General features: G+C 37.2%; 1 protein-coding gene across 1 annotated transcript in view; it reads left to right on the forward strand.

Annotated features, from left to right (window-relative positions):
* Positions 1-17,432, forward strand: part of VWA8 (von Willebrand factor A domain containing 8) — a 191,082-nt gene that overhangs the window by 95,802 nt on the left and 77,848 nt on the right. The window contains exons 22-26 of the mRNA XM_005487303.4: positions 1,878-1,953; positions 2,591-2,726; positions 4,029-4,148; positions 6,363-6,568; positions 14,471-14,622. Coding sequence (XP_005487360.2) covers positions 1,878-1,953; positions 2,591-2,726; positions 4,029-4,148; positions 6,363-6,568; positions 14,471-14,622 — 690 coding nt within the window. The remainder of the gene's footprint in view (positions 1-1,877; positions 1,954-2,590; positions 2,727-4,028; positions 4,149-6,362; positions 6,569-14,470; positions 14,623-17,432) is intronic.

Consider the following 17,432-nt stretch of genomic DNA (forward strand, 5'->3'; position numbering starts at 1 on the left):
TCTGAGAATTTAGTCCCTAAATAATGTGTGTTCAAGAAACAAAAATCATTGGTTTGTTGTTATTTTTGGATCTGTTATTGATTTTCTGCCCAGCATATGAATTGCTTTGACACAGAGGATGACAATAGAAGCTTTGTTTTTGTGTCTACAGTAGGATTTCTAAGATACTAGATTAGTGCTACTGCTTATTTTAATGATTTAATAAATTATATGTTGCAAGTGAATACAATGTTAATGTCACTATTTGGGGAAGGGTTGCCTACTTGTGACAGGGTTAATTGCATTGAATATAATCCCATCTTTGTAACCTTTCCCTTTCTGGATTAAAGTTCAGATCGAGTAGCTAAACATTTGAAGTCTCTCTTTCTGCCCTCTGCTTTATTTCTGTGCATGGAAACTGTGGGATAAATCAATTGTGGGCTTAAAACTAAACAAGAAATTATTAGTGATTAGGGACAGAAATCCTGCTGACAGCAGTTTCAAATAAAGGAAATGTGCAAGTTATCCTCTCAGTTAAAAACTGTGTTTGGAAGCTGGCCACTTAATAGTACTGCTAACAGTACTGTTTGATTTCCTGTACCCATGAGCTTATCAAAATTGTTGGTTTTTACACGGTGTTGCAAAATTAAAGATAGAACTAAGTGGATATTTGAAAGAGTGAGTCAGCTAGGCTTAAGCAAACAGTTTTGTTACACAGCACAGCTGTGAAAGGTAAGAGATTTTTGTTGTATCAAATGTTACATACAGTGCAAAGGTTACCAACCTTACTAATGGACCAGTATGTGGATCTCAAGCAGTGTTAAGAGAGGTTTTCCTGATGGCTTTTGTCCTTGGATCAGCCCATCATTCTTTTGACACAGACTAATCCAAATTTTGAAAAACGGGAGGAAAGGGATGGCAAAACCAACTTGCCCCAAAATTGAATTTCCTTTTGCCCATGAAAGCATGGGAGTCATGGGGACATTCTGTCATGACCCAGGTCTGGATTATTCTCTAGCTCATTGGTCCTTCTGAACCCCAAAGTGGGTTCCAAAATGGGGTTGGTTATACAGATCATGACAAAGGTCTGAGCAAGTACTTTATACAATCAATTAAACTTTCCCTGGGTTATGAACATAATTTATTTAGGTGAATCCATTGTGGTGATGTCTGTTGCTTCACCTTTCTGAATTGCAACTGTTTTTTTTATTTATCTGTGCATTCAGTGGTGGTTAAAATAGATTAAATAGTGAAGATTAAGCAATATTCTCATTACAGAGAATTAGATTTTAATTAGCACTGTTTTAAATTTGAAGAAAAGGTATTTCAGCAATTCAAAGACAAATCAAATTTCAGAAAGAAACTGCTACTGAAGCATCTGTCCCATCTAAGAGCTTATACTGGTCATGATATAAAATGTAGCAAGCCAGTAGGGCTTAGAACTAAAAATAATTGATTTTAAGAAATCCACATGGCAGGTTGTTTTGTTTGTTTGTTTATTTGTAGGTTTTTTGCATGATGGCATGTGGAGAAGAACAGCTAAAACAGTAACAATTGCTGTTTGTCACATAAATGATGATTTCGGCATACTTAACGAGAAATAATAACATCACTAATGTAACTGCATGCAAAAAAATACTGGTTCTCTTCTCAGGGGTTTTGTTTTCAGGGTTTATGAGAAATGGAGAACTACTGTGAAAGTCCTGGCAGAGGCAAGGATATTCACATTTGACTACTAAGCATACACACTGTTGTTCTCAGTTATTCAATAGTCTAAAAAAGTTTTTTTTTTCCTCTTAAAAAGAGATTATTCAATTTTTCATTTATTCATTTTGTATTTTGTTGTAACTAACATTCCTGTATTTTGAATTAACACCATCTGTTTTTCCACATTTCAGGGATACCACTGTACAAAGCCTTACCCTACAACCTTCTGTAAAGGATGGTCTTATAATATATGAAGATTCGCCACTGGTCAGTAGAAGCATTTGAATTTTATATTTGCAATTGTTTTTTTATTTAAACTGTTGCTAATTTGATTTTTCATAGCCCAGTGAGTGAGTTTAGTAAGAAACATTTTAATAATTTTTATTGGGTCACATTGGTCACATTTGCTGTGCCAAATGTGAATAAGATTATGATCTTGGGAGTCCCCACATACAAAATGAGTATGGAAAATAATTTAGTATTAACCTGACACATTTTAACTGGTAGAGTGGTATTTGCCCCCTCCTCCTTTGCAGCACCTCACACCTACATGCTAAGTTGGGCTCCAAACAGCTGTTACAGCCATTCTTCAGTTCTTCCAGCTACATGTTGAAAGTCTAGATGCAAACTGGCTTTACATGTCTCTGCACTCCAAGTCGTTCAGTCAGGCTGCTCACTTCCCTCGCTTTCCATCCCTATCCAGGAGAAATGGAAACACCCAACTTTCTTGTCTCACCTGCCTCCTCTTCCTTCTATTGTGGTTTGATCACAGCTTGTCCCTGTTCTGAGTCCCTTTCTTGTCTCAGTGCCACTGAGGTGTCACTGCTGCTCACTGAGAAACCAGTAATGCAGCTCCTTGCAGCGTTTTGGCCAGGAGTGATGTTATGATTCCTTTCTCTTCTAGGTAAAAGCAGTGAGGTTCGGCCATATTTTGGTAATTGATGAGGCAGACAAAGCACCAACAAATGTTACCTGTATCTTAAAAACTTTAGTAGAAAGTGGGGAAATGGTTTTGTCAGACGGAAGGCGAATTGTTGCCAGTAAGTAGAGCTACAGCGTTTTCATCATTTACGGTAAAATGTAACATGTTGCTGGTTTTCAGTTGCTCAGTAGCAACACAGACCATTCCAAATGGATAAATAGTTTGTTGCTAAGAAGTTAACAATTAAAGAATATACAGTAATTTTCTCTGCTACTTTTGCAATAGTCGCTAAGGTTTTTTAGAACTAGCGTTCTTGTGAATTTTGTTGAAGAATTATAAAGAATCTTAACCCAGAAAGTTTTGACCTCTCTGCTTCTCATTCACCATAAGAAATAAAGATCTAGTTGAGAAAATTATGATCTTGGTTATGCCCATCTGGATATTTGGGGTATCACTGGATCAGGTCTAGAAGGAAGATATGTTATATATCTGTGGTCAAATTGTAAAGGATTTTATCTAATCAAATATTGCATATGCTTACTTGATTATATGCTTACTTTATTATTTAAATATATCCTGCAGGATGAGGCTATCTGTAATTTGATGGAATTTAATTCATCTGAGTTCCATGAAAAAACTATTTTTCATTATTTTTCAAAAAAAGGCTATGTTTGAAGGTATCTCTTGATGCTACTCAATACTAAACTTTATATAATTAGTTTAATTTTAACAATATGGGGAATAATGTTTGAGTGTAGCAGTCATTCAATACTCACATGGAGCACTTGAGTTTTGCTTGTCATTATAAACTTTAGGTGGGCTTATTCTAAAATATTTTCTAGCCAGTCCTAATTATTACTGTAGTTTTTTTTAGAGGCAGTTAGAGGATTCCCAAACACCATGTGCCACTGGAATCATGCTGAAAGGGAACAAGGTTCTGAATGGGGCCAGTCTGAGTAGTTTTGGAGAACCAGTCTTCACATGTGTTAAATAATGTATCTCTGTGTTCTCACAAATTTTATAGTAACCAGGAGGAATTTCGATCCTGTCTTCCCAGATCAAATAGTGTCAGACCTATATAAAATCACATTTTATTCACCATTGGCTTCACCATTTTAGTGAAATTAAATATAAAGAAAACAGGTAGTCTGCATCCCAAGAACAGTGGATGCATTTTTGTGTTTTTTCAATTAAACACTTTGGTTAAAGTTTTGTGAAACAAACTATGAAACTTCAAAATGAATGCTAGAAAACTCAGTTGAATGATGTGTAACTGTTCTTCTAGTTCTAAGAGGAATGTAATTAAATTAGAAGAATTTTTCTTCTAATTCTAAGAATTCTTCACCCAATCTAATTATGTTCATTCATTCAGTATTGCAAAGCTTAAATATGCAAGTAATAAATTTTATTTCTTTTCCAGATCATGCTCATGTAGAAGGGAGAGAAAATGTAATAGTTATTCATCCTGATTTTAGAATGATAGTTCTGGCAAATAGGCCTGGGTTTCCTTTCTTGGGTAATGACTTTTTTGGCACATTGGGTAAGTGATTCATATTAATTTATGATCTTTAATAGACTTGACTAATAGAATATCTGTCTTAATCAATTAGATTTCATGAGGAGAAGGGACCTTATGCATATTGATTGATACTTTATGTCATGTAAGACACTAAGACTATAATGTAAATTTATGTATCTTAATAAAAGTGCCCAAACTTGCCCTGAATGGAAAAGCTGTATGTGATCATCTGTATTAAAACTATTTTGTTTTATGGGATCTGGATGGACAAGATTATGGAAATCTTTGTTAATGAGTGTATAGAGTATACAAATACTCCAAACAAATTAACTGTAAACTTGACATCTGACAGCTCTTTGAACTGCTCACTATTTTTTTTCCCATATCAAACAAGCCACAGCTTGGGTACTGTCCTGTTTGGTACAAGAGACGGTAGCTTGATGGATGGTTCTTTTCTTTGCTTTCAGTAGTAAAGGCTACTGTATGTTTTGCTGCTAGCACTGTGCTACCCGCTTCTCAATCTTGCTTCTCCATGTATATGGTCTTAGTAAAATATGTGTGTTTGACAAGATACTGAATTTATCTCAGTATCAGGTAAAGCTGTCCAAATTTCACACCAACGATGTTCATATCAACAGAAGCCTTAGTTTAGAAAGCTCTTGGTAGGTCTCGGAAATTCTGTGTGTCAGCAAAGATTCCCTAGAGCTTCATCTCACAGCAAAAACACAAAATTAAGTTGAACAGGGGCAAGTGGTGAAGAATTCTTTGGCCTGTATAGTCCACTGTTAGTCTAAGTGGGCCTCTGGCAAGGTTTTAGCATTGTTGCTACATGATGGCTGTGAACTGAATACCCTCCAGACTCCACTGACTGTATTATCTGTGTTAGCTTGGCCATTGACATGCAGGAACCTTAATTTATGTGGTTTTGCCTGTTAACTTTGGCCATAATGCTTAATCTGTAAGAAATCTACTCAAAATATACTCAAAAAAAGCAATTGCAAACCCAATTCCATACTACTTAATAGTTCTTTGTTTTTCAGGTGAGGTTCCCTCTGAATGGACATTCTCTGTCTGAAACTCATTGACTCTGAATTTCACAAAGCTATGTTGCCCCAAAAGAATTTATTGTTATGTTTATTTTTCACAGCCTAGTTTCCTTCCTTACATGGACCCTTTAAACAAAATCATCCCAGTGTTACTGCTCTTGGTCTGCATGGCAGAGGTGTGGTTGAGTCTTTGGGGTTCTATAATGATATTATTTTTTCAGCTTAGAGTTTCTTCTGCTTTTAGTTTGTCCTTTTTCTGCAGGATCTGATCATGCTTCTGCAAAGTTTTGTACAACAGTTCAGAGACTTTTTGTGAATAAACTCAATTTATAGATTATATGTTTGGTATCAATATAATGTCAATGTATGGAAATAATATCTTGCCAAATTTCTTACCATACTTCAAGACAGGCAGGGAGAAACGATAAGATGAATTCAGTATTTTGTCTAGACCTTTTAATTGGGTTTGCATTAGGCCTTCCTGCATTTCAAGATTTCCCTGAATTCTGTGGTGTTTCAAAGGAATTCAAAAATATGTTCGATTCAACCCAGTTACGTTTTCTTAAGATCTTTCTTCTCTTATTTTTTTCTGCATGTTGTCATTATAGTGCAAGAGTTCTATTATCATTACATTGCAAGGATTCCATATTGCTGAAGTTTTGTACCTCCCTGATGTTTTTTATAGGCAGCTCCTCTAGGCAGTGATTCTTCCTTGTCCTCACAATGGCCAACTGACTCCAGTTGCCCCTCAACCAACCAACCCACTCTTTTACAACACTCTTCTGATTGGCTACAGGTGTGGCCTGTTAGAATCAGGCCTGCTCCTAATCTTTAATAATTAACCCAGCTGCAACTCTTTAGGGGGTACAATTACTTTCCATACTACCCTCATTTACTTATCTTCTATCCCCCTACACCTGCATTTGACTTTTGTTTCTTCTTGAAGTTGATTTCTCCCTCATGATATCAGCTTCATTAGAATGACAGACAAGATCTCTATGTTTCCAGAAACCTCAATGTTCCTCATAGCTTGTACTTCACATTTTTCACAGTTTTAGCAACTTGGTACTCAGCATTCTTTTGAGTCATATCTTTCTATTAAAGGTCCAGTGTTAAACTTAAAGGGGCTGTTGGGATGCTATTTCTTTATAAATTATCTAACTTTGTGCTTTTTCTTTTTTCTTTATAGGGGACATTTTTAGTTGCCATGCTGTTGATAATCCCAAACCACAGTCAGAACTGGCAATGCTTAAACAATATGGTCCCGATGTTCCAGAGGCAATTCTGCAGAAACTGGTAGCTGCTTTTGGAGAGCTCAGGAGCTTAGCTGACCAAGGAACAATTAACTACCCCTATTCAACTAGAGAAGTTGTGAACATTGTAAAACATTTACAGGTACAGTACATCACATTTAATTGAAAGCTTGAGTTCATCAGTACTAATTTTTTAATGCCTGAAGGTTTCAGAAAGAAGATGCCATTATTGTTCATGCATTTTTATTTTATTCTTGAGAAACACATTACATTTTGAAAGAAGCATAATATTAAAGATGCTCAGATAGTCAGAGGGTAAGGATCACAGATGTACACAGGCAAATATTTTTTCTACATATTTATCGATAGAAAAAAACCTGTAAATCTGTTTTTCTACTGTGTGAGAAAATAGTTGCATACTGTGAATACTGTGTGCAATGTTCATACTGGCCCTTATTATAAAACTCCATATTCAACATAGAATACTTCCAGGACAGTGCAACTGTTCATTTTATTCTGCTATAAAATTTGTGGATTTAATCCTTTCCTGTGAAAAAAACAAATTCCTGCTGCCTAACAATAATACATCTGTAGTGGATTTTTTTTCTAAGGAAAATGCTAGATGGATAACAACTCAGCAAGGGAATATGTAGGATTCATTATTACTTCCTACACACATTTAACTGCAAAATTTTGAATTCTGATTTAATGATGATCTGGTTTTTAAATATTACGGTAAAGTCTGACTTCTGTCTTTATAAAGTGAAGGATTTTTTTTGCCTGAAGTATTTGAAATATAAAGTGTCTTAATGCTCTTTGAAATAGCAATGCTTTTATTTTATTCAGTTTATAATTCTCACATTGATCATTTGTTAATTTATAGGGCATTTCTTGAATTATTGAGTCCTATATGTTTTTAAAAAATAGTGGAAATGAATGTAATTAATACAATTAGAATATAATTTCTCACAAATTTGGATCTACTGCTCCTGTGTTTTATACTGCATGGTATAACAGGATTGCATGATAGTTTTGTGTTTGTGGTCATGTACATATTCACACACGTTCAGATCCTGAAGGGTGGATTTACTACTTTTAAAAATCTTCATCTAGATTTGTGGAGAGTATAGATTTTTATGTTCTGTGGTCTCTAGAGTGTGAGAAGATCTCAAGACAAACTGGTGCTCCTATGTTATCAATAATAGAAAGAAAAAATAATGCTCTGTAACTTTGTGCTAAGGGTTAAGAAGATTCAGACCTAGAGGCTGAGGAATCCAGATAAACACATAAGCAGAGCAATCTATTAGGATCCATTACCAGCTGATAGGTATTTGTTTACCAAGCTGATAGAACATGTACATGCTGATCTCTAAACACACAGTTACATTCAAAATGACAGTGGAAAAATTACAGATTTGAGGAATATTTGCTGTGCTGCTGAGAAGCTAATTTTTTAGGGTGTTTGTTAAATTAGCTGGTTTTTGTCTTCATACCTTTCTGCTCTTCCTGCCTTCCGAGCTTCTTTCCTTCATCAGCTATCTGCAAGTAACCTGAAGTTGTACTGATTTCTGTTTGTGATCAGTGCAGAAACATAAGACTTAATTATTGTTTTATTTGAGTGTGAACACTATCTAACTGGAGATTGAAAGAGCTGCATTGCTAATTGTCTTAAGGGCTCTTACTGTCTGCTTCTGTCTCCCTCTCTTAAGCAGATTAGTACTTCAACCTGGTACATTGGGTGCAGTTCAGTGGGGAAGTTTCCCATCTGCTAAGCTTTCACCTCTTTCAAAGTGTAAATATCCAAATAGCTCCCCAATATGCATCTTTGACTTGTTTTGTAACATTTATTTTCAAGATCCCAGTCTCCTAGCAAGAATAGAACATTTTGTTTACTGTTTGATTGGTTTTCAATTTGAATAATAAAAAAACTGTGAGTAGCCAAATGTAAACAATGAATATAAACATAATGGTTATTCCAAAGTAAGAAACTTTTAGGTCTTCAGGTAGAGAAGAAAGAGGAAGGAGGGAAATGAGTCAATAAAACTGCTGGTCCTAAGGAAGGAAGGAGGGAAGTTAGTCATGTTGTTAAACAATTTCCCTTACAGCAGTTCCACAGCCCTGCTCTCTTTGTACTATTGTGTTGATTTCTTTCACATAATTTTAGAATTTTTTGCTTGTGTTAAAAAAGGTTGGATGTTTTGGAGGAAAAAAGGGCTTTTGATTACTGTTGTCTGACAGCACATCTGAGCATCAGGACTAGTCAGTTAAAAATATACTGATTGCTATGGTATCAGCATATTGTTAGGCTAATCTCTGACTAATTGTGATCTTCAGCATTTAGGATACACATAGAGAGTACAGTTACAAGATTATCCTCCCCTAAAAACTATGCAAGTAGGGAACATGTAGTAATTTAGTTGTAGCTTAAACATTGTGTTCAGACCTAGGTTGCCTTTATATTAACTTTTTCTTAGGGGAAGGTTTTTTTGGTGATGCTTGAGACACCAAACTATTTTGAAGACCCAAAACTGCAGGCATAGAGAGAGTTGTCTAATGCAGGTACCTAACTTGATTGCTGCAACTTTTTCTCCTCACATTGTGTATTAGGAATTTAGATCTTGCAGCTCTAGTTGGCAGATGACCTGATAAAGCCTTTTTGTCTTGCTCAGCTCCAGTTTTCAGACTGTCAAATGTCAAAAGTCTTTATGTTAATAGTAGCTTATGAGTAAGCTCAGAAGCTCTGCCCTTGCTCTGTTGGGTTAGCAGAAGGTGCTTGTAACCAAGGTACGCTGTGACTGCTTCTTTGCAATCTAATGTGCTGTTTTTCATGAGACCTTGGTAGATGGTAATCAGGAAAGCCACATTTGTCTAAATAAAATGGCAATGGCTTTTTTACTAACTCTTCTTTAGTTTCAGAAAGCTGAGATTTTTTCTTCTTGATTATCTTTCTTGTTTATATCTGAGATTGCTTCCTAATGGTAGGCACTAGTATAACAGTTTTCCAACAGTAAATGCCTAAGAAACCTTCTGGCCCAGAAGTCTACTCATCATCAGGTTTCAAGGCCTATTCAGTAAGCTTTTGTGGTAAGATAGTGCCTTTTTTTAATGTTCAGCCTAACCTCAAAAGGAAACTAGGCTTATCAAATAACAGTTTATATCCCCTTCTCACTTTGTGCCTGATAACCTTTTACCCTTTTGGACAGTCACAATGCATCTCAGTTATCAATTTTCAAAGGTAGTTAGGTTTTTGCTGGTTTAATCAGAATCAGTGGCTATATGACAGAGAGGAACTGATTGAAATTGCAGGGGGAGAATTCAGCTGTTTCGTTTGGCAGTAGATGTTGCCCACTAAAGACACGAGTACTGGTTAATCCATTAGTATGTCTGTCACTCAGGATGAGCCATAGACATGATGCTTCTGGCCCTGATGAAGGACAGCTGAGGAGGCACAGAGAGAGCTGGCAACATTCAGTAAAAGGGTGTAGGGGTAGGTGCAGGGGGAAACCAAGAGCACAGGGGAACGAACAGATATCTGAAGGCACCAAGATACGTCAGGAATGAGCGTTACTGAGAACGCAAGGCAGAAATGTAAAACAAAAAGTCTGGACTCATTACAGACTGAACACCAGATAATTTATCACTTTCATTTCAGGACAGTGGTAGAAGTACAGTAGACCTCAATGGGTATAGCATATTTGAATTAAGAATCTTGATTTCTACTGGAAATCACAATTTTGCTCATAGATTTTACACAGGCTGAAGCAGTACATACCCTCATGAAATGTTAGATCCAAAAATATATGGCTTTTTCACCAAGTCAAATTCTCCATCAAATAAAGCACACAATACACAAATAAAAATATACAATTGTTGAAAGCAAAAAACTGTTATTTACTATTTTAAGGAATAGCCAAGAATCTAAGTTCTGAAAATAATCTAAGGTACATACAGAAGTGTTAGTTGTAAGGGGAAGAATCAATGAATGACAGTCAGACAGACTGATAAGAGGTCAATATTTTCTCCAGTAATCTCATTTTAAAAATCAATAGAAACCAATTTTTTTTTTTTTATGTTCAGTTCAATCCCCAAACAGTCAGCCCTTCTTTTGGGTTTTGGGTTTTCTTGTAATTTTCTTTCTTCCCTTTTAATGAGCTGTCGTTTCCTTTCTTCAGTAAGCAGTTGTCCAAGCAGTTATTAAAGAGGGATTGAATTTGTTCTGGTTGAAGCAGGAGAGTTGTGACTTTTTTAATTACTGAAGTAGAGGACCTTTGTACAAGTGGCTTGTGCTCCCAGAAGCCACCTGTTGTACCTCAGGAAAATTTTTATGATGTCCAGCTGACACAAGAGGCATGGAACTGTTGATGCAATTCATTGCAGAAAAGTGTACTGATGACAGAAGTTATGCAGTGATTCTGAAGACTGCAGACATACTTGGAGACTTCTAGAGAAAACTGGATATTATTTGAAGTATTTGACCTAGGTTTCTGCCATACCTAATGCAGGGAAGTGAAAGTGTAGTTCATGAGTAAATTAGATAGCTTGGTGCCGGTGTGTTGGTTGTGCTTTCACTGAGAAGAACAGAGAAAACACAGTATTCATAATATAAATTTTGTTTCAGGATTATTCTCTACTTCTTACTGGTCAGTTAAGCCAAGAAGCAATTAAAATGTAGAAGTTAGCACTTTCACTGCTAACATTGTCATGAACTTTTCAATTCACCTCATGTATGAAATGTTTATACATTTAGTGTTTAGTTAGAATAAGTGATGGGAGAATGAGTTTAGTACCTCTTTCACTGTACTTGTTACTTTGTTAGAACTGGATGTTGTAACAAGGATGGCGCAGGCTATAGAACAATTTTATATTATCCCATAATAACTTGTATTTTGCTAAGCTGTACTGATGCAGAACTTCTAATAGGTCCCTCATAGACAGATTTAAAAAGGAGAACATAGTTTAATATGCTTTTATAGCAACACTAGTATTAAAATATTCCATGCCATGTACACCACAGATAAAAAAGGTTTGTACAAGCTTAATTTAGCAGTGGTATTCTAGTCTATCACAGTGACTAGCTAATTTTAGTATTGCTTGTGTCTCAGGTATTTTATTACTCAGATCAGATATTTATAAAGTCAGGAAAATATTAAACTCCTAATGCTGATATTTGATTAGGAGTATAGAACAAAGCATTTCTGAAATTCTTCTGTTTTCTTCTGTTTTAATTTTTGAATCAGGATTCAAATATCTGTATTTTAAATACATTTATAAACATCTCTGACATATAAGTCTGTTTTTCAAGTTCTCCATACCAGCCTAGCTCACTAATGGGAGAAAAACAATTAAGACTCCAACATCCTAAAATATCTCCCCACAAGTTTATGTTCATCACTGTCAATGTGCCATACTGAGATGGAAGTGTCTAGGTCCTTGTCTGAAAAGTCTAGTATTTGAATGAAAGGCCTGTGGAGAAAAAGTGAGACATTTTTAAATAGAAAGATTCTCACTCCAATCTCTTGCCAAAAATAAAGGATAAAATAAATCAGGCAGTAAAGTTCCAGGATATACAGCAAGTTGATAATTGTTTTTTAAAATTCTTTCTATTTGCTTTGCTCCATTTGCATCTGTGGTGGGCTAACTCTGGCTGGATGCCGTGCCCACCAAATATATTCTTTCACTTCCCTCCTCTGCTGGGAAGAGAAAATATAATGAAATGCCTATAGAACAAGATAAAGGCAGGGAGAGATCACTCACCAATTACTGTCACAGGCAAAACAGACTTGACTTGAAGAAATTGGTTTAATTTATAGCAAATCAAATCAGAGTAGGAAGATGAGAAATAAACACAGATCTTAAAACACCTTCCCCCTCCTCCTCCCTTATTCCCAAGTTCAACTTCACTCCTGCCTTTCTCTACCTCCTCCCCTTCAGCAGCACAAGAGGATGGGGAAAGGGAGCTGTGATCAGTTCTTCACACGTTGTTTCTGCCACCACTTTCTCCTCAGGGGGAGGACTCCTCACCAACTTCCCCTGCTCCAGCATGGGGGCCCTCCCATAGGAGACATCCTCCGTGAGCTTCTCTATTGTGAGTCCTTCCCACTGGCTGCAGTTCTGCAGGAACTGCTCCAGCCTGGGGCCCTTCCATAGGGTCACACATTGTGCCAACAAACCTGCTCCAGTGTGGGTTCCTCTCCCCACAGGGCCACAAGTCCTGCCAGGAGCCTGCCCCAGTGTGGACTTCTCACAGCCAGAGATCACAGCCTCCTTTCGCATATGCCTGCTCTGGCTTGGGGTCCTCCATCTCGGTGGCTTTTTTAATCAATTACACCAGTTTCTCTGAGTGGTTTTCTGGTATTAAAAGTTCTTCATTTCTCTTATTTTAGCTTATAGAATCCTATAATATTTTTGGCTGGAAAGCACCTAAAAGATATTCTGGTCCCCTGCTGCTGTGGGAAGGGACACCTTCCACTAGGCCATGTTTCTCAAAGCCCCATCCAACCTGACCTTGAGCACTTCAGGAATGGGGCATCCACAACTTCTCTGGGCAGCCTATGCCAGTGACTCACTACCTTGTAATAATGAATTTCTTCCTAATACCTGATCTAAATCTGCCCTTTTTCTGTTTAAAGCAATTCCCCCTTGTCCTATCACTGCATGCCCTTCCAGTCCCTCTCCATCTCTCTTATAACCCCTTCTAGGTACTGGAAGGTGTTATAAGGTCTCCTTAGAGTTTTCTCCAGGCTGAGCAACTCTCAGTCTGTCTTCACAGGAGAGGTGCTCCAGCCCTCTGATTGATCATCTTTGAAGCCCTCCTATGGACTCCATCCAGCAGGTCCATGTCTTTATGTTGAGAACCCCAGAGCTGGATGCAGCACTGCAGATGGGGTCTCACCAGAGCAGAGCAGAGGGACAGAATCCCCTCCCTCACCTTGCACTACTTTCAGTGCAGCCCAGGACACATTTGGCTTGCTGGGCTGCAAGTGGACATTGCCAGGTCATGCCCAATTTCTCACTTTCCAGCACTCCCAAGTCCTTGTCAGAGCTGCTGTCATTCTGTTCATCCTCCAGCCTGTGCTGATTCAAGTGGTTACCCCAACCCAGGTGCAGGACAATGCACACAGCCTTGTTGAACCTCATGAAACTCCCGTGGCCCCACTTCTCCACCTGTCTAGGGCCCTCCAGACAGCATTCCACCCCACAAGCATGTTAGCTGTATCAGTCAGCTCAGTATCATCTGCAAACTTTCTGAGAGTGCTCTCAGTCCTGCTGTGTCATTGATGAAGATAATAAACAGTCCTGGTCTGTACTGACATTTGTCACACATCTCCATTGGGACCTTGAGCCATTGACCACTACCCTCTAGATGCAACCATCCAACCATTTAATTCCTCATTCAGAATAATCAATCCAGCACAGTAACACAACTTTAATTTCTGCTAAGGATAGTAATGAAAGTCTGATAAATATTTGGGGTTTTTAAATGTACATAGCACATTTCAACTAGTATTTTTCCCTAAGGAAAAAAATAATTGCGGGTCTTAAGCGAATTTCTGTGTCTACTAAAATCCATCATGACCTAAAATAGTTTTTTTTTTTAACTAAGCAGTATATTATCTGCTTCTCTCTATTAAACATTAAGAGTCAGAATTCTTAAATTAATTGTGTGGGTGAATTATATGAATGTGTGTCTTAGTATCAGATCTTCATGGTTTACAGAAAGCAAATTTTAAGAATACAGAACAGTATTAATTATATTCTCCAATGATTACACCATCTTGTTGTGTGTATAATGAAAGTAATTCTTTAAACCAATGATGTTGTTTAGTGTTAAATAATTGTCACATCCTTTTTTTGTTTAAACCAAGTTTAGTGTCAGTAATTTCACTCTGACTTGAAATGATGTCCTGGAAATGAAAAGTAAAGATTACTTCAGAACTTGTCTGTCAATCAAAGTTAGAATTGCTTATTTTAAAAGTACATAATGATGTGCTGTTACTTAATAGATAGTAACTAAAAGAAATGTTATTGGTCTGTTTCTTTACAGAAATTTCCATCTGAAGGACTTGCAAATGTTGTTCGAAACGTGTTTGACTTTGACTCCTACAATAATGAAGTGCGTGAAATTTTATACAAAACTTTGCACAAGTATGGGATACCTATTGGAGCAAAACCAACCAATGTACAGCTGGCCAAGGAGTAAGAATAACATAAGATATATATTAAGAAGACATATTTCTCATGATCACTTTATAAGTGTGTTATCTTGCTGCCAGTTGATTTTAAAACAACCTGGAATTCTTGGAAGTCAATCCTCCACTGGTTCAAATTTATAATCTTCCAAATAATTTACAATGATATAAGTTACTTCATGAGTATTTGCTTATTATTAATATTTAATCTATAAAATCGATGTACATATTAATAGCTTGTAAGGTAAACAGGTATATCTTAATAAAGGGAAATACTTGTTTCTTCTCCTGTGTTTTTAATTCAATTGCAATACACTTCTGTCCTGTTACTTATCACCTAAGTCTGCAGAAAAAAAGTTGTCTTCAGTGGTAGCTGGGTTTTGTCTTTGATGTTTACAGAGGGCTCTACAAAAGCATTTCTTGTGAATGGAGCAGTGCATTCTTCTGAATGGAGCTGTAAGCTTGAAAAACAGCTTTTGTATATGTCTGTAAATCACTGTCATTAATTATATTATTAGTTGATATATTACACCATATACTTCTTTTGCAGAGGTTGGAATCCAACCAGCTACATTAGGTAGTAATGCCCTCCTGTCTTCAAGCCACCCCCCAGTTTCTGAAGGGGCCTTACCAGAAAGCTGGAGAGATACTTTTTACAAGGGCCTTTATTGACAGAACAAGGGGGAATGGCTTTAAACTGAAAGAGAGTAGGTATGTTTAGGTGAGATATTAGGAAGAAATTCTTTACTGTGAGGCTAGTGAGGCACTGGAACAGGTTGCTCAGAAAAGTTGTGGATGCCCCCTCCCTCCAAGTGTTCAAGGCCACGTTGGGCAGGGCTTTGAGCAACCTGGTCTAGTGGAAGGTGTCCCTTCCCATGGCAGGGGCTGTTGAAAGCAGAGGATCATTAGGGTCTTTTACAACACAAACTATTCTATGATTCTGTGAAACAAATGTAATACACTCTTCCAAAATTCACAGAAAACAGGCTTAAGTAGATCATATTCAAAAATAATTAGAAAACTTACTCTGTCTTGAGCTCTAATACACAATTTATTTATGAAGAAACAAATATTTCCCTTTCACGGAGAAAGCTTTATGCATATATGGAAAACTGAGTTTGCCACATGACATACATATTTTATACTTGCTAAGGAGGGACTGATTTTTATGGCATGTTGTATTGATAGTGATTCTGGTGTGGGTGAGTGAGCACTGGAACAAATTGCCCAGAGAGGTTGTGGAGTGTCTCTTACTGGAGATATTCAAGAACTTTTGGAGCAGCCCTGTGCCTCTGGGTGACCCTGCTTGAGCAGGGAGGTTGGAGCAGATGACCACTGTGGTCCTTTCCAGCCTTACACATTCTGTGGTGTTGTGTCCCTGTGTAGGTTTCTCCTCCTGCAGCACCACTGTTATCATATCTAATATCCTACATTTAATTATTAAAAAAAATTGGCAGGGTAGTGCCTGTGGTGTGCCTTTTAATTTTGATGACAGGACTATTACATGCCTGGGGAACCAGTACTTGAGCAGTGACAAAGTCTGTCAAATTGACAGAACACACTTGAAACTCTTGCTATAATTTCTTTGCTGAACATACCTTATTAATTTCTATTTTAACTAATTACAATGTTTGTTATAGTTTTTGAGAAATTTTGTCTTTGTATAATTTTAGAAGTATTAGGTGTGGGAGAGGATTCTTTAGTAATGAGACAATTGGAGGTTTAGGAAACATAACAGAAAGATTGCTGTAATTGGGGACTGCTCAGTCTAGAAGTGAGAAGAGAAAAGAAAAATGTAATTATATTGAATTAAAGATAATCAGCTGATCATTTTGAATTCATCACTGAGGTTTTCTAGGAGAGGTTACACCAAGGATGACAGACAAGATCTCCACAAGATGCTTATCAAAAACTTCACTAGACCTGCAGCTGTGAGCACGTAATTTTTACACTGAACGCCCAGGGGAGGAGAAAATACAGGAGCAGTTCACACACAGCTGATAAAAACAACTTTTTCTTAGATCTCACTGTGCTGGGCTGAGCACTTGGCTTTGATGGTCTGTCCAACTTACCTGTCTTGGTCTCAATCCCTCACTCTCATCCACTACAGCTGGCATTTCAGGTTCTTACCCCTGCATTGTAAGACAACCTTGATTTTGGTCATGAGATTCACTCCTATGTAAGCCACAGGTAGATCACCTTGAATTACAGCCACATCTTTCATGTTTTGGCACTGTTGATTTTGCTTTGAGGTTAAAGAACATTGAGGTAGTCTCTCCAAATCTGTTCCAGCCCATATTGCAATCTCCCATGATGGACAGACACATTGAGGTAATTTGGTATATTTTGTTTGGTCTGCTGCAGAAAAGATACTGGAGTATTGCCCTCTCTATTGTTTTCCATGAATCTGAGAATAGGATAATGGTGTTAATTTAGTCCAGCCCACCTCCTTCAGAAAAGATGCAGGTTATTCTAAAACCTTAGCTCATTTTTTCGTGGTTCATGCCTGAAGACCTTCAGAGATGAAGTTCTATAACCTCCCAAGGCAAGTCAGTCTTGTTTCTAAATAACCTCAGCACTAGAAAGTCACTTCTCAGTCTTCCCTGTTTTTAAGGCCTCTGTTTGGTTTTATTTTTCTTTTATGCTTCTTGTCTTCATTTGATGTGTGTCCATCCTTAAGTATTGGCTGTGAAACTGGTCAAGTTCATTTTTGCTGGAGCCAAGTACAGTAGTATGAGAGTACAGAATAGAAATGTGTTGACATTTTAAAAGCTCAGAATGTTTGCATTTCATGCCATATTTAACTCATCTCTGGTT

This window comes from Zonotrichia albicollis, chromosome 2, assembly GCF_047830755.1.
Source record: "Zonotrichia albicollis isolate bZonAlb1 chromosome 2, bZonAlb1.hap1, whole genome shotgun sequence".
Lineage (NCBI taxonomy): Eukaryota > Metazoa > Chordata > Aves > Passeriformes > Passerellidae > Zonotrichia > Zonotrichia albicollis.